This window comes from Pectinophora gossypiella, chromosome 4 (assembly GCF_024362695.1).
Source record: "Pectinophora gossypiella chromosome 4, ilPecGoss1.1, whole genome shotgun sequence".
In the NCBI taxonomy this organism is placed as follows: Eukaryota; Metazoa; Arthropoda; class Insecta; order Lepidoptera; family Gelechiidae; genus Pectinophora; species Pectinophora gossypiella.
The window spans coordinates 5,144,356-5,162,804 of NC_065407.1; the positions used below are offsets into that span (position 1 = coordinate 5,144,356).

The following is an 18,449-nucleotide window of genomic DNA, read 5'->3' on the forward strand; positions in this document are numbered from 1 at the left end:
TTTATAGTATTATTAGTGTTAGACTTGTCTGGTAAAGGAGGGAAGTCTGTTTCATATGTTTTCGTGTTTGCTACACTTGCATAAGTAATTTTGTTTTTCTTTTCAAGCATCTTCTTAACCTTTACCGGACACGTCCTAGACACGGCCAGGTGAGGTCCGCCGCAGTTCGAGCAACAAAGCTCATCAGGCCTGTCACATTCCTTGTAAATATGTTCCCCGGAACAGATACTACATTTTTGCTTGCCATTGCAAACTTTGGCTGAATGATTAAATTTAAAGCAGCGGAAACACTGCTGCAGAGGTGGGATGTAATCGAACACACGGTACGAAAATAAATCATATTGTACACAATCAGGAAGCGAATTCGCCAGAAACGTTATGCTTACGGTCTGCAGTGGGACACGGTTCTGCCCCACCTTCTTCGTGAAGCGCCGTACTGCGACAATGTCGTACACAGAGGACAGTTTAGTGTATAATTCCTTGGTAGAGATATTTGTTGGGACAAAGCGAATCACCCCAACGCGCTCAATTTGTGCTGCCGGAATATATGCCTTCAGCTTGTACTTTTCCAAAAAAGCACTATTGTTCAATAAATTATTTGCAGTATTGTGCTGCTTAAATACCACCGCAATTTTATTGGCATTAATCCTGCGAATTGCCATTACACCTTTCACTTCCGTTGCAAAAATATGGTTCAAGTATATTGGACTTTTATTGCCTAAGCGTTCTTTGTCCAAACTTTCAATAAACACTTTATATTCAGTCATGAAACTATTTTCTGGATATTGTCTTTTATAGTTCGGTTTCAAGTAAGGTTTATATAAGTCACTATCCTCACCGCCGACGCCGCTACAGGACAGGGACAAGTCCTTCCTCTTTTTAGCAGGATTAGGGGGACCATCCCCCTGATCCTCATTTCCCTCCATGATAGGAGGACAGAAACACTATTTACACTATAATACACTGAAGTTCTATACAATTTTTAACAAAGAAATTAATAAAATTTTTCAAAAAAATTTCAAAAGTTGCGCCTTTGTTGAAGTTCCCGCCAAGAATCTCCCCTGTCAATGTCATTATCACATGCAGTGTTGCCAACTTAGTGGATTTTCCACTAGATCTGGTGGTTTAGACATGTGGTTCGGCGAAAAAATATTAGTTTTAGTGGTTAGTGGATTTTTTAGTGGATCAGAGTCCTTCCAGTTAGCGGTAAGTGACGAATTTAACCACTAACACTACCGAATATGGTTTATGAGTTACTTGAGCGAAAGAACCAATATGATGTTTATTTATTAGTAATACATACAATTAGTTTCATATTGAGTAAGATCAAGATGCTTAAGCCATAAGTACACCCAAAAGTTTCGTGATTGTTGGTTACGTGACCCAGTTTTAAAGGATTGGTTGCAACTAGTCGAAAACACTGGTGGTCCAGTTGCTAAGTGAAAATTATGTGGTATATTATTAAGGAATCATTATTAATAATAATTGAATAATTTACCCTGTCTCTAGCACGTCTTTACCTACGACGCGGCGCTAAAGAGGGGGAAAAAACAACCCACGATCTCATTGCACTGATTCGGCTTTGGGTTATCTAGTGAAATTCTGGTGGTTTCAGAGACCACTCAGTTTTAGTGGTTTCTGGTGGTTTGCACGGCCGCATTTGGTGGGCTGGTAAAAATAAAGTTGGCAACACTGATCACATGGGCATAGCACGTTTTCATAAACTCGGCGTCTCGTATCGAAAACAAATATTTTTCTATGATTTTTTATAGATATCTGTATCAAATGCTAGTTAAGAATTAATATTATTAAACCAGTTTATTAAAGTTATTTCCCTACAAAAATGAAGTTCAATTATAAGGTATAAATCTTACCATATTTTACTCAAGCAATGCAAGTTTTGTAAACATCTTTTAACTTAAATTAAACAATTGTTGGTTGATGAATGTGCGTGTTAATTATCTAATATAGTGTTAGCATTATCTTCGGTCTAGGGCTAAGTCATTTTATAACTGAAAAAAAGCGTTATTTATTGTTATTATACTTGGTATTTAGAAGTAACCTCTCTTAAGCCTCTAATGAGATTTTGCTTTACAGTTTCAAAATTTATTGGGCACAGTATACAGAAGAGGTGATATACTCTTCACTAATGATGGTAACTGCGTGATTAGTCCGGTTGGCAACAAAATTACTGTTTATAATTTAAAAGTGTAAGTATTTTAAATAAAACAAGTGAGAAGTTTAAATATTCAAATATAACTGTAATAAAGTATTTTAATATTATCCAATTCGCTATCAATTACAGCATATATGCAACAGAAATGACATTTGAAAATTCAAATTTATATATCACCTTTATTTGGTTGTGATTTAGCATACAGAAATACTTACTACATACTTTAATCTTCTTTGAACCTTGTCATATTTCTGGGCATATAGATGAAATTGTTTTCATTTATTTTATTCATTTATAATTTTATAATCCAAATTGGTAGTCCAATTATGCGCGACTGATGTTATAATATATTTTTAATTTTGCATTTCAGGAATAAAAGTAATACTCTAGGTGTAGAGAGCCATTACAATTACACTGCTATTGATGTATCACCCAATGGATCTGTACTCATTGCTATCAATGAAAGTAAGTATATGTGTTATGATTAATATCTATAGACAGCAGCAGTAACTGTCAGTACTATTCAGAGGTAGGGGATAGGTTCCTAGTACGGCTTTGAAATAGACTACTCTGGGTGCCATCTCACTCGCATGTGACAGAGTACTGCAGGGCAGAAGGCAAGAGGGAAACCACTGCCCAATTTTCCCTAAAAAGTATCATGGAGAATGTGACTCTTAATGATGATGACCTTCCTATATATACCCATAACTTATTACCCAAGTAATATAAGTAGGTGGTTAACAAAGTAGGTAGTTGACATGGGTAACTACCTACTTAATTTTAACTTAATCTTACAGGACTAAATTAGCTCTATCTCTTTCCTTCACTTATTGATAATGAAGGATGGCACTAGTTTAGGAGCTGTCAAACTAAATTAGGTTAAGTTTGTGCTCACCACCAAAACAAACTGGCCCGGAGTTGTGAGATATAAGGCGCGCGTTTCGCGCTCATTTCGACTTTCCAACCTTTTTTCTTCTACTCCGTGACGCATAATAGGTAATTTAAACACACTTATACGCGAGATCACGCTTATCTCCCATTGGGGTAGGCACAGGAACAACTTACGCTCCTGACCCTACATGAGACACCTCAATAGGACACACACATGGGATAACATCAAGTGAAAATAAACAAGTAACGGCAGCCTACTAAACAGGTGGCCTGTTCTACACAGCAAAACAGTCTCATATTATAACTGCTCATGGTTTGCCGGCCAATCGCATTTTTGAGCACAAAAATGAAAAAAAAAAAGGAGTTTGCGTCTCTCTGATCTAAATCCGCAATAAAAGCCACCTTACTTAAAACTAGTAAACAAGCAGTGAACTTTTGTGTCAGTATTAGACAGTCAAGCAAAGTGCAATGAAATTATTAGGTTAAATTATATATATATAATTTAAGGATATAATAAAAGGATAATTAGGTTTAATTTTGCTTTCTAGTGAAACACATTCAATTTCCTTTTGATATTTCCAGAGGGTGAAGCTCAAATGATCAGTTTGCTGACATGCACAGTTATACATCGGTATAAGTTTAAACAGCAAGTAAATGCAGTCAAATTCAGCCCAGATGGAAAATACTTTGCTGCTTGCTGTGATGACACAGGTATGGTTGCCTTAAAGAAATTGCTTTAAGCTTGTAGGCTGTCAAATTGTGAATTGATGTATTTTTTTTGTGTCATACAGGTTGGTCTGAAGGTCTCTGAATCACTATTAATTTTTTGTTTAAGAATTGAATTATGGGCCATCTTGCTTTTTTATAACTTAAAAAGTATACTAAAAATGTTTTTTATGAAAAATAATAAAGAACTATAAAATAGTCTACTAAACGCGTTAGCGCGTTTTTTAGATTAATCGAAAAAATGGTTGTCTCTACTCTATGATGACCGGTTGCCATAAAGCCATAAAGTTGAAGTTAAAAGTCTATGGTTTTGACATTGTGTTACTTTTAACATAATATCTCAAATCTCTGTTTCAGTTTTCATAATGACGGCACCATGTAGCTTCACCGGCGAATTCCGTTCGTTTGTCATGAAGCGCGTCTTCAAGAAAGCACACGATGACGTCACGTGTCTCGACTGGTCTTCTTGCTCCAAACTCCTCGCTGTAGGCTCCAAAGACACCACAACAAAAATATACACCTTAGACTACTTAGATAACCTAAACATGTACTCACTATCCGGACATACGGACAAGATAGTCGGAGTATTCTTCGAGAAGAAAAGTTTAGACCTGATTACTGTAAGCAGGAATGGCCAAGTCTGCCTGTGGGAGGCTAGTATAGACATGGACGATCTTGTGACGTCATCGGTACAAATATCTCACAAGAAACGCAGGAAATTGCAGAAGGATGATGATAGTGAAGATGATGTGAATGAGAAAAATGTTATTGAGAAAGATAAAGAAATTGTGAGTATGAAAAATGTGTTCTCTCTGCTCTCTGCTAGACAATCTGACAGATACCTACTATCCGGGACGTAAAAGTTGACTAACCACGCCGGTTCAGAGTAGATCTTACTGAACCTTTTCTTAGGACATCTCCAATAAAAAAAATCATATTTGAGAATATTATTATAGAATATAATATTATGATTGTTGCTGGATATATGGATCAGATACATATATGTATCTCACACATATATGTACATATGAGTACCTATATTGCTTCTCTTTATTATGATGAAAATATTAATGGGTGGAAGAAGTGTTGTGCCTGGGTGTAATAACAAGGGTCATCATTTATATCCAAAAACAAAGATAAAAAATGCATATTTTTGTTATCCATGAAATTAGAAGCGCCATCTACAGTTTTTTTTGGGGAACGTACCCGGAAAAGTCTCTCATTGACTGTGCACATGCCTGATGTCTGTCAGCCTTTTCCTAATTGAAATGTTCTTGTAAGCTTTCTGACACTCTTGGGTCATAATTTTCAGGGTAGTGATGATGAAGAACTAAAACCTGAAGTAAAAGTCGAGGACGACAAGAAGCTCACATACAAAAAGTTGGGGCGACACTACATCGGTGATGCGATACGGAACGCGCATCATAAAGTGAAACTGACTGCTGCGGAGTATCATAAGAATACTAAGATATTGGTCACAGGTATTCCTTATTTAAATATCGTCGCTTTATAATAAAAAACAAGTAAGCGCCTTTTTGAAAAATAACATGTGGCGGACCCAACTAGTTGGCCACCTAGTTCCGTCCACATGCAACAGATGGCGCCACATTCAATAATGCAGTCTTCAAACAGTCGTGAAATGCGCCGCGAAGTTTACACAGGAAGACGCATATGTACAACTTCCAATATAACACTTTTACAAAATTCGGCGTTGTAGTAATTGCAAAACGCCAAGGCATTTTGCAATTTGCCTCGGGCATATCGCAAAATTGTAGTCATATATCCACTCAGAACTTATGTATGTCACTTACGTAAGTTCTAACTGGATATTTGAAAAAAGACAAAAAATGTAGCATATTTTTGCGTTCACGGTAATATTATTGATTTCCGATGTACGAAGAACTACCCAAAACACCGTAAGTAGACAGACGAATTAAATAACTAACTGTAATCATTTATACAGGATGTTAGTGACATCGTAACGAAAACTTTGAGGGATGATTCAGACCTTTATTCTCCGTAGTTATCATGTGCAATTTTCCGTCGCAAAAGTATGGAACTGAAAATAATTTAAAAAACACGATACAAATTTTAATGAATTTTGCGACGGAAAATTCCACTTGATATTAACTCAGAATCATGGTCTGAATTATCCCCCTCAGTATTCGTTATGATGTACTAACACAGATAACTTCTTACAATTATTTGTATCGTTTCAGGATTTTCCAGTGGCATATTCTTCCTCCACGAAATGCCGGATGTGAACTTGATCCACACTCTCAGTATATCTGAACATCGGATAAGCAGCATCGCCATATCTGCACCCGGCGACTGGATTGCTTTTGGTTGCCCCAACATTGGCCAATTGCTTGTCTGGGAGTGGCAGAGTAAGTTTTTTTTAATCATTTGAAAGGTCTTACAGAGCGTTAGTGACATCGTAACGAAAACTTTGACGCATGATTCAGACCAAGACTCTGGGTTGATATCAAGTGAAATTTGTCGTCGCAAAAGTATGGAACTGAAAGTAATTTAAAAAAATCATTAAAATTATCATTAATTTTCCTACAGGAAATTCCACTTGCTATCAACTTAGAATCATGGTCTGAATCATCCCCCTCAGTATTATTTACGGTGTCACTAACACCCATATGTACTTTTATGGCTATTTGTATGTCCTTGTACGGGGTGTAAGTGACATCGTAACGAATACTGAGGGGGAATATTCAGCTTGTTATTCTGAGTTAATATCATGTGTAAATTTCCATCGCAAAAGTATAGAATAGAAAATAATTTGAAAAACATAAAAGAACATGATTGTTTTTTTTTCTTGGGAAAATCCTCACGGATACTTCGTATGGAGCATACTCCACCACACATACTACATGCGAACACATGAACCTCGGAGTTGAAGCAGTCACCATAGTCTAAATCGGTTGGATCACATTATCATCATCACTGCCACACTGCTCTGATGCGTGTTGGCTTGGCGGAGATGTTTTTTACTTTTTCGGACGATCGGGTGATTCAAGTCTGCAATGTAACAAAACAATCGAACCGGATCTCCAGATCGTGAGCTCAACGCTCTAACAAATAGACCACGGAGACGCTTAGTGTACGTGCTGTGATTGTAGCGCGTTCTCCTCCAACTTGTACAGAAAAAGAACGTCTCATGAATACGCCGCTGTCATATTCTTATTGATTCTTACAGGTGAACAATACGTGATGAAGCAACAAGGCCACTCCCTGGACATGACGTGCCTCGCTTACTCCCCAGACGGTTTGTACATAGTGACTGGAGGTTACGATGGCAAGGTCAAAGTATGGAACACGATGACCGGCTTCTGCATCGTCACCTTTAGCGAACACCAGTCCACGGTCACCAGCATTGAATTCAGTGCCAATAAGAAGTTCTTTGTTTCCTCTTCGCTTGATGGGACTGTCCGGTGTTATGATCTTACTAGGTAAGTTCTTTTTTTGAACAATTGGCAGATCAATGTTTGACAACTGTCAAACGACGACTGTTTCGATTGTATAATCTGAAGTGAATGCTACTCGTTAGGTGAAATAGAGCATGTTACAATAGTAGTCAATTACGTTATACATTCTGTCATCAGTTTTCAATAATTTTAATCAAAATCAAAATAGTTTTGGTTCGACTTATTGTACATTTTCCTTCGACATTCATTACGGGGTGTTAAAAAGGCCACATTGAAGCAATTTGACATTTGTTCACATTGCGCACCTACTTTTATATGCGCAAATATCAAATTGCAATGTTAATTTTTTAGATGAATTGTTTCGATGTGGCGTTTTGTGGGGGGTTCCCTGTTCTCACTGTTAAACAATTTGATGGATGCCTACTATCCCTTATGAAAGGGGACCGCTGAGGGCTCTCAACCGGATAAAATTTAGGATAGTAATGCCCACGCCTGAGGTGGTCTCAGGTGGGTGCAATGCAAACCTCTGCTCAAGACGTCGTCTCAGAGGACTAGTTTCAAGAAAAGAGTCCTGGAGGGAAAGAAAACGACAAGAATTTAAAAACGAAATACTGAAATCCTCGTTATTTGTTCACTAGATACCGCAACTTCCGTACACTGACGTCACCGAGCCTCGTACAATTCAGCTGCGTGGCTCTGGACTCGAGCAGTGAACTGTGCGCCGCCGGCGGGCAAGACGTCTTCGAGATCTTCCTCTGGTCTATCAAGTTTGGCAAGCTTTTGGACGTAAGTGCGGTCGATCACTTGGTTATTTAAAAAAAAGTTCGGTCAAGTCGATAAACATATTAAATAAACTGACCGATCGACTGATTCGCATAATATCGCATAGCCCAAACAACTGGAATTAGAAATCTAAAATGCGCAGAGCTTCTTTTTCGCAACCATACTTACAAACATAACTTACACAGCCAATACATTTTTTAATTACAAACACGTTAACCTGTTGGTCCCGATTACTACTTACTGATGTAAGTATGTAGTCGTTACATGAGCCATGTCAGGGGCCTTTAGAGGCTCACTAATAACCCTGACACTAGGGTTGATGAGGTTGGTATTCCACCTCACAACCCACACGATAAGAAGAAGATTACAAACATACATAAGTTATATAGCCAAAGACACAGACCACCAGAGTGATCCGCACGGCAACCGAGCCGCGCGCTATTCGAATTATATCGAGGGCTTCAACCAATAAGCGCAGTGAATCCTATCTACGTAGATAAACATCTTACCGCTATTGGCGGTCGCCGGCGAGAGCTGACAAAAGTAAAAAAGTAAAAATAGACAAGAATAGTTTGATTTTATTTTTACAACTCTTAAATAACAGGTACTAGGAGGTCATGAAGCACCAGTGTCCTGCCTATCGTTCAGTCCTACGCTCGCGTCTTCACGACTCGCCTCCGCCAGTTGGGACAAGACAGTCAGGCTGTGGAACTGTATAGAGAGCAGCACTGACTGCGAGACTGTGCAGCTCACGTCCGATGCCCTGCAGGTCGTGTTCAGGCCTGACGGGCAAGAGGTTTGTGCCTGTTTTTTTACATTACATACTATGTACAGTCATGAGTAATATAATGTATCCACTTTATGACTCTGTCACACTAACATATTTGACATTTAGTGAGACTTACAGTTCAATTTGTCAAAAAAGTTAATGTGACATGGTACCAAAGTGTAAGTGTATAAGTGTGTAAGTGTGTGTGTGTGTGTAAGTGTGTGTGTAGTGTACATATTAAAGCTCGTGACCGTACACGCAAACTCGATTTCGATTTGGTCAAAGATACAAATTATGAACAACAACCCGCTTAGGAATAGCTATTCCTCATATTTCGCCCTAAGATGTTTACGCTTTTTTTTTGTTATGATCATACATAATTTATATCACGTAGTTTCCAGGATATGAGCACGGTTAATGCGATATGTTCGTCTCCTGTGGGATTTAAACGCAGCTGGTGAGTAGTGGGTGTATATACCTACTATATAACTCTGCCTACCCGGCAGTTCGGCTACAGGCGTGATGCTATGTTTATGTATTGTTTTTAAACTATGTAATAAAATAACTTCACATCCCATTTATCGTTGTAGTTTTCTAGAGATTAATGAACAATTTGTTTCTTTCTTATTCAAGAGTATTCTGAGATATACAACACTCAATAACAATTTGAGGTCCTTGATAAACCTACTTGCAGTAGTGACCCCGATTCCTGCAGACACCTCTGTCATTTTCTTATACGCCGAAAAGGAAAGGGACGGATGATTGACAACTGAAAATTTTAAAATGAATGACTGAATGAATGTATAAGCCCGGCGAATAAAATAGGTATCTCGCTGATATGCACCCCGTTTGGCGTGTGCTGTCAACTTAATTCTGACGGGTTATTGGCCAATTTAAAACTTTGGGAGGGTTTTTAAACAGGCAGGCGGTTTTTTACAGGAGCGACAGCCAGTCGCTTCTGTAAAAAACCGGTCCTGTAAAATCTTCAGGTTAGGTAAGCGGACCCTGTGAAAAACGCGATAATGCTAGGGAGATGATGATGGTATAATCGGTCAATCAACCAAATAGTGAATCTATGACTTCAATTAATGTCATTTTCATAATTCCAGATAGCAGTATCAACATTAGACGGTAACATATCATTCTTCGACGCAACTACGTGCGAACAAGCGGGCACTATCGAGGGCAGGGCGGACCTTGGATCTGGTCGGGCTGATGCAGACCTGATCACTCCAGAGAAGATGCTGAAGACCAAGTGAGTTGTTGACGAAATATTAGGTTAGATATTTCTTACCCGCCTACTAGTTGTTCCCTGTATTTTATTCTTGTTATGGGTAATGCGTTACGCATACCACGCCATCCGGGGGAACAACGTGGTTAAGTGGGTTTCCCCAGATGGATACACCCGGTATGCCCACTACAACCCAACGGTATTCCTGGCTGCATGTGATTGGCCCAGGCAGGAACACCATTGGATTTGCGCTAAGACCGCGTGGTTACCTGTAAATTTGGGCTTACCGTAAGCGTAGAATAAAGAATAACGATTACTTATGGATCGGTAACTCTGCGCCCCGCACCAATTCGTGGCGGACGGCGACCTCACCCCCTCTGGGTCTTATTTTAAGCGGTTATAACATTTGCCAATGCATTGAAAGGAAATTCAACATGGTATGAATCATCCCTCTCAGTTTTTGGCACAGTGTCACTAACACCCATACGTACCTGTAAGTACTTGTACGGCGTGTAAGTGACATCGTAACGAATACTGATGGGGATGATTCAGCTCATGATTCTGAGTTGATATCAAGTGGAATTTTCCATCACGGGGTCCGGTTACCTAACCTGAAGTTTTGACAGGTTTGGCTTTTACAGAAGCGTCTGCCCGTTTGGTCTTCTAACCCGCGAAAACCAGCCTAATACAGGTTAAATCACATACATCCGAAACGCATTTCTCCAGATAGTATATAGTATTTTTGCGATAGTATATTTACTATCGCAAAAGTATGAAATTGTAAATAAAATACAAAAAATAATGAATTATGCGACGGAAACTTGGACTTCATATTAACTCAGATCATGAGCTGAATCATCCCCCTCACCACTAATACTTTTATAATATATTTTATGTTGAAATGTGTTCCGCAGGGCGTTCACAACGATATGCTACTCAGCAGACGGTTCATGCATCCTCGGAGCTGGCAACTCGAAGCATGTCTGCCTTTACAGTGTCAAGGAGTCTATACTTATTAAGAAGTTCGTCGTCACACAAAATCGCTCGCTAGATGCTGTTAATGTAAGTAATTTTAATAATTGGCAATACTGTATTCAAAGTATCAAAGCGTCTTCTTCTTCTATCGTGTGGGTTGTGAGAATGTTTAGTTACACGAGCCATGTCAGGGGCCTATGGCGGCTCAATATAATAACCCTGACACCAAGATTGAGGTTGATTAACATTCTCACAACCCACACGATAGAAGAAGAAGACGCTTTGATACTACGTAGTTGTTATTACAGTAAGGCTGCGTTTCCATTGACGCCGAGCTGTGCGGAGATGAGCGGAGATGTGCAGGAATCGACCAACCACCGTGAGGGAGAGAGTGACAGCGTCTTCGTTTTTCGCTCTCTCGAACGCTGTGATTGGTCAAATCTGCACATCTCCGCCCATCTCCGCGTCAGTGGAAACCCGGCCTAAGTCTAAAGATAGTCATAAATTCTATCAATGTACGTCGTTAACCAAACTGATGCCAAGGTACATTGTTTGAGGTTTACGCGATTATTATCATAATTAAAGCACTTAATACCGGGATCTTACCGCGTTATAATCAGGGATGTGAGACTCCCGACACTTGCCTGATAATAACGCGGTAAGAATCCGGTATTATGTGTTTTAATTATGATGCCAAGATATTGCAAAATCCTTCTCGATCCTTTCCTTTTTGTTATTATTTTAATTTTACGTTATGTTGATATTGGTGCTAATTCCTGTAAACACCATCTAATTTTATTTTAAGTTATATCTGTCATTTTCTTATTCGCCGAAAAGGAAAGGGACGGGTAATCGACAAGCATAAAATTTACACACGTCAATTTTAAGCACAAATCTAAAACAACCTGACAGAATTATGTTGGCTTGCATAACAGCGAGATACCTTTTTGATTCGCCCGGTTTGTCCATTTATTTACTCATTCTTTCTAAAATTAAGAGCTGTCAATCACCCGTCCCTTTCCTTTTCGGCGGATAAGAAAATGACAGATAAAACTTAAAATAAAATTAGATGGCGTCTGGAGGAATTAGGATCGTTACGTACTTTTTCAGAAATACCATAAATTCTCCTGAATTCGTGACCGTGACTTCTAATGGGATGAGCAGATATTCAAAACACAAATTGACTTGCCTTATATATTGCTAATAGGCTACTTGAGAACCTAGTCAAATGAGACACTTTTTACGAAAAGTTAAAATGGAAGTTTTCTTTGGAGTTTGTATGGACATCCTGTTCTGTGACGTCATCGATAAAAGCGGTCAAACGTCGTACTAATTATTACTTCATAAATAAAATTCGAAAAAAATACGAAAAGTTAAATGAGATTGATTTTTGATTATCTCAGACAGGCTTCTATTTCTAGAATACCCTAAACCTGACTCCACACATTTATGTTACCAGGACTTCATAAACCGGCGACTGCTCTCTGAGTTCGGTAATATGGCGCTGATAGAGGAACGTACGGAGTTGGAGGGCGGTGACGTCAGCGTCAGTCTCCCGGGGGTCAAGCAGGGAGACATGGCCGATAGGAACGTCAAACCTGAGGTAAGTAAGATATTCCACCTGAATGTGATTTTTCTAAAAGACACTTACGTGGATTTCACAATAAAGCGTCTATATGTAGTAAATGTTATCAAGACTTCATAATCCAGAGTTAGTTTTCTCAGGTAGGTATGTAATTGGCGATTGCAGAGTGAGTCAGCTCACAGGTGTTCCAAAGGTCCTGAACACCATTGCTATTGTATAGTTTTTTTACATAGTCGTTTCTACAAATTACGAGGTTTTTCTTGCATCTTATCCCCAGCTATACAGATTGTATGAAGCTGCAGTAGTTTTAGGCGGATGAGACGTTCGTCACGCAAAAAATGGCTATTCAAAGTGTAATTATGTTACCTACTGAATAAAGATATATTTATGAATTTGAATTGAATTTGTCGAGAATTTACGATTGTCTTTTTCCAAAGAGTATTTATTTATAATTCCTTATTGTTATTTTTATTTGTTTTTTACAGGTCCGAGTGCATTGTGTAAGGTTTTCCCCTACGGGAGAGAACTTCGCCGTTGCAGCGACTGAAGGGCTACTTATATACAGCCAGAACGCAGGGCTTGACGGAACGTTTAGGTTAGTATTATTATGGATCTAATTCTACCGAAAAACTTTATTTTAATTTACTTTGACTGTATTAAAAATACAAAACACAATAGGGTTGTTTCCAACTAGTCAAATCAGTTACTTTTTACTAAACGTCAAAACAGGAAATTACTATGGAATTTGTATGAAAAAGCAACCTGTGACGTCATAGAAAAACGTGAAAATTTCGAACTTTTTTTTCATTTTTCTTCATTAAAATTTATAAATAAGTAAAATAAAAAAAGAAAACTTTTTTGTCCCCTTTAGATCTGTCTTTATTTTGTAATCAGAATTTCATAATTTATCTTTGACCTTGGAAACTACTGTGTTACATAACACAGGAATTACACAAAAGGTAGTCATTTCTTCCAGACAACCTTTGGGTGATATGATATAATTAATTAAATAACAATGGCGGGGTAAACAGTGCAAAAAAATAAAATAAAATGTATTTACGTACTAAATAGATAAAGGTACTTATATAAATAATACATAATTATCACGTGCTCCTGAAAAATGCGTTTCGGAGGTATGTGACCTAACCTGTATTGGGCTGGTTTTCTCCTCGGGTTTTCTCTTCTCGGGTTTGAAGGTCAGATAGTGAGAAACTACACGATAACCCTAAAAAAATGATGATTACTTTTTTTTCGCCTTTTGTATAGATACCAAGAAAACCTGTTAAAAATCATTCTGGACTTGAGTTGTTTACGATCTGGGGGGTTATAAACGCCACATATAAGCAATATTGCAATTTGACATTTGCGCATATTCAAAGTTAGTGCGCAATGCAAACAAATGTCAAATAGCAATATTGCTTTTTCTAGATGAATTGCTTTGATGTGGCCTTTTAACCACATGTACGGTCACGAGCATTAATATGTACACACTTTGGTACCATGTCACATTACCTTTTTTGACAAATTGAACAGTAAGTCTCACTAAATGTCAAATATGTTGTGCGACAGAGTCCTAAAGTGGGTACATTATATTGCTCATGACTGTACCTCAATAATAAAAACTAGTATATAAAACAAAATCTTTTTTGACAGGCCATACCGTCTCCAAGAAGGGTCAACCCCGGTCGCAGTAAAACAGTTACTAAAGGAAAAATCTTGGGGACCCGCCCTCGTGGCCGCTCTGCAGCTCAATGAACATGACGTCATCACGGAGTGCATTGAGGCCGTGCCCGCGAGCTATAGTGAGTTTCCCATTACTTTCCCAGTTGCAGGGGGTGGGTGGGGGGACGATTTATGGACCAGAAGGAGCATAACATAGCTCATGACTATATCCCAATTGTAGTAGTCACAATTAAAGCACATAATAACGGGTTCTTACCGCGTTTAAATGGGGACATGAGACTCCCGATATTTCGACACTGTTGCAAGTGCCATGATCACGGGATGACTGATGAGATTGGAGTGGAGTAGGTAGATCCATAATTTTCTACGGGCAGACATATCTGTCTACCCTCTTTCGTTGCCGCTTGTTTATGTTTTTGATATCGGAATGTTCGGAACCATCTGAACTCGCACGAAACTCACTACGACAAACCGCACTCACTGTGTGAGCGGCAAAGAAAGAGGGTAGACAGATATGTCTGCCCGTAGAAAATTATGGATCTACCTACTCCACTCCAATCTCATCAGTCATCCCGTGATCATGGCACTTGCAACAGTGTCGAAATATCGGGAGTCTCATATCCCCATTCAAACGCGGTAAGAACCCGTTATTATGTGCTTTAATTATGATAATAACCGCGTAAACTTAAAACAATGAATAATATCTCTAATCGGAAGCGCCGATTTGAAGCCCGGTATCGGACTTGCACCAATGAGTTAAATCTTAAGTGAAGTTTTCTCTAATACAGTTAGCTCGACCATTCTAGACGGAGATACGGCTCACCTATCCAGCTGGTCTAACAGAATGCTCAATGACGCGTGGATACTTAGTTCATCTTGCGATGGATGTACCTTTGACTACCCGAATTGGGATATAATCGTGAGATTATATTATGTCATCTAAATATATAAAAGGAAAAACTGACTGGCTGACATATCAACGCACAGCCTAAACGGCTAAACGTAAGCAAATGAAATTTGGAAGGGACGTAGCTTAGGTACCGTAGAGGTGCACTAAGAAAGGAATTCCCGAAATTCCTACGGGAACGGGAATCAGCGGGAAAATCCTTTTGTAGGAAAAATCTAAACCACTTAAGTTAGATGCTTGAAATTTGGCGTGCAGGTACCTTAGTAAACTTAAAGCTTAGTTGTAACAGGATAATTATTGCAAAATTCCCATGGGAACGGGAGTTAACGGGAAAAAACATTTGTATGAAAAAATCTAAACCGCGTAAGATAGATCTTTTCAATCTAGCATGCATGTATGCCTAAGTAAATATAAAGTTTAGTTATGGCTGTATTTTGAAAAATGGGAGTTAGGGGGAAAAAATGTTGAATGAAAAAATCTAAACTGCATAAGTAAGATGCTTGAAATTTGACATGCACTCCCACACACACAAAGATCTCTCTTTTATAACACGCCAAGCGGACGAAGTCGCGGGCAAAAGCTAGTCGTAATATTATGTTTTCCTTTCCAGTCGAGTTGACAGTGACAAACCTAGAACCCGACTACGCGGACCGCCTGCTCCACTCCATATCACGGCTGTTAGAGCACAGTCGCCACTTGGAGCACTTATTGCTATGGCTGCGCGCGTCCCTCACTGTGCACAAGAGGAAGTTCCCGCCCACAGCGCTGCTGGCGCTTGAGAAAGTGCTTACTGTGCGCTACTCGCAGCTAACTAACATGTAACTATCACAACATACATAAACAGCCGATATACTATAGATAGAATAATACTACGTATGGAACGGCAACTCTCCGCTCCCCACCAGCGTCTGACCCAGGTTTACGTCGTCAGACGTCACACAAACAGTTGCGCGAGTACGATAACGTCAATGTGTGGTGTCTGTGTAAAACGAGGTTGTTTGTATGAAGTGTCCGGAGTGTGGCGCAGGCCTGCCCTCAATCAACCGGAGGGGGTATGGAGCTGGATACTCTACCACTCTGCTCCACTGCGGGTGGAGGTGTTTTACGGCTAATAGCCGGGACCGACGCATGGAATCGTCTTACTTTTTCGGATAATCAGGAAAAATCAGAGCATTTTTTTAACCAAATTTAAGTCGATCAGCTGACCGAAAAATCTGGTATCACTGATAAGCCATTACACAAGAGTTGGCCCCATGACCTTATTCATACATAAGGCACATTATATCACCAGTCTCATACATCCATACTTATAAAGACTTAGAGATAGTGTAAAGATAATACGTAGATAAGAGCGGGGCCTTGATATTATCTACTCTTACGATACATAATATGTGTCAATCTTATGATACCGTGGTCTATAGTCATGATACTGATTGATTGATAGTCAGGAATTGCTTAGAGATATTCGGTACTAATCGGCAGCAAAGTTATCTTCAAAAAAATGTTTTACACTTCTGCAATTTATAGATTTTGCTTGCTTCTTCAATTTGACGAAGCATGCGAAATAAGCTAGCTTGGATTCGGGGTATGAGTTCGTGCCGGTCGCCATCGAAACCGCGGGGCTGTGGGGCTCCGAAGCTAGGTCCTTTGTCAAGGAGATAGGGCGTCGGTTGCGGGTTAAGGGAGGCGATCTTTGCTCGGGATGTTTCCTTGCCCAGGGGATGTCATTGGCGGTGCAACGCCGAAATGATGATAATGGGAACCGTTGGGTAGGGCGCGCTCCACGGTGGACTTTTTTAGATGGGGCCTAGCCCCGGATATATTAAATATACAGGGTTTTAGTGACATCGTAACGAATACTGAGGGGGATGATTCAGACCTTGACTCTGAGTTGATATCAAGTGGAATTTCCTGTGGGAAAATTCATGAAAATTTAGTGTTTTTTCATCATACTTTTGGTCGGTAAATTCCACTTAATAAATACTGAGAATAATAGCCTGAATCATTCCTCAAAGTTTTCGTTAAGATGTCACTAACACTCTGTATGATGTGGAAAAAATTATGTAATTTATCTTAGACTAATTAAATAATATTGATGTTTTTGTCAATAGTAATAAATTATACACCAATTGTTTCCATTACATAATATAAATAAACATAGATAAGGAATAAATATAACATATTGACATTAGATAATAAATCAAATATTTACATTATTGTTTCAGATGCGACTTCAACAAGTATACCATTCGTTGTATACGATCAGTAGGTGAAATGACGCCGAAGAATGAAGATGTGGATATGGACAGCGATAACTCTAGTGGTCGCGGCACTTATTCAGACTCTGATTAAATAATTAATAAAATAATTAAACACTATGTACGGTCACCAGCATTAATATTGTCTCTGTGAATTTTACGGAATTTTAAGTCCAGTGCCCTGTTTATCAAAACTTGCAAGACTTGTATTACAAAAGTTATTCTTGTAAAAATTGACATTATTACAAGAATGTGTTTATAAAATCTACACATGTAAATTACGTGTAACAAGTGTTATTATTTATTTCACAAGAATATTCTGCACTTCTATAATATATGTTATTCTGTTCATCAAAACATCCTTTATAAGCTATAACTTGTAGAAAATCATTACAAATGCTGAGCGTCTCCAACAGCTCACAATATTGCTCATTCCGTCTTACAAGTTAACAAGGGGAAAAATCCGGCATACGTATAATCCACAAACGGTCAATTTTAAAAGCCCTATATTTTTTCTTGATAAACGTAATTTACACAGGGCTATGACGGATTAACAATAGTTGAGTACTTTCCTGGGACATACTTATTGTACAAACTTACCGCGATACAGAACTCCATGCGGCCGAAGTTGGAAGCGGAAAGCTAGTCTGCGATTAGTCGCAAAAGAATAAGGTCTTTTTAGTTACTGGTTTGGCTCAGCTTTTTATACCTTTGAATAATGTTCGAGGTAGAGCAGTTGATTAAATACACTTGTTTGTTATGTTGCTTCTGAATAAGAAAAATAAATGTTTTTATTATAAGTTCTAATTTCATGTTTTATTCTAAACTCTTTTTTTTTGGGGTCACCCATCCTATGGCCGGCCTTTGCGAAAGCTGCTTAACTTGAACAATCGCAGACCGAGCGCGTTTACCGCTGCGCCACCGAGCTCCTAAATAATAAGACTTATTATTTATTCGTAGAGGACAGAAGATGACTATCCCTCCTGGGGCCGGGTTAATGGTCTGGTATGAAACCAAAACTAAAGGTG

General features: G+C 38.8%; 1 protein-coding gene across 1 annotated transcript; it reads left to right on the forward strand.

Moving 5' to 3' along the window:
- The first annotated feature begins 1,701 nt into the window (after nucleotides 1-1,701).
- On the forward strand, nucleotides 1,702-18,214 carry LOC126366211 (periodic tryptophan protein 2 homolog). The gene is made up of 17 exons (XM_050009226.1): nucleotides 1,702-1,861; nucleotides 2,098-2,210; nucleotides 2,547-2,641; nucleotides 3,650-3,778; nucleotides 4,151-4,581; nucleotides 5,106-5,274; nucleotides 6,013-6,180; nucleotides 7,002-7,254; nucleotides 7,869-8,016; nucleotides 8,618-8,809; nucleotides 9,892-10,037; nucleotides 10,928-11,075; nucleotides 12,448-12,591; nucleotides 13,059-13,168; nucleotides 14,227-14,375; nucleotides 15,774-15,981; nucleotides 17,389-18,214. Exons 1-17 carry the CDS (start codon nucleotides 1,844-1,846, stop codon nucleotides 17,513-17,515), a joined length of 2,748 nt encoding a protein of 915 aa, XP_049865183.1. The 5' UTR covers nucleotides 1,702-1,843; the 3' UTR covers nucleotides 17,516-18,214.
- The last annotated feature ends 235 nt before the right edge of the window (nucleotides 18,215-18,449 follow it).

Coding starts and splice junctions, on each gene's coding strand:
- LOC126366211 (XM_050009226.1), top strand. Junction 2,642..3,649: donor ACTCATTGCTATCAATGAAA/GTAAGTATATGT, acceptor TGATATTTCCAG/AGGGTGAAGCTCAAATGATC. Junction 12,592..13,058: donor ATAGGAACGTCAAACCTGAG/GTAAGTAAGATA, acceptor TGTTTTTTACAG/GTCCGAGTGCATTGTGTAAG.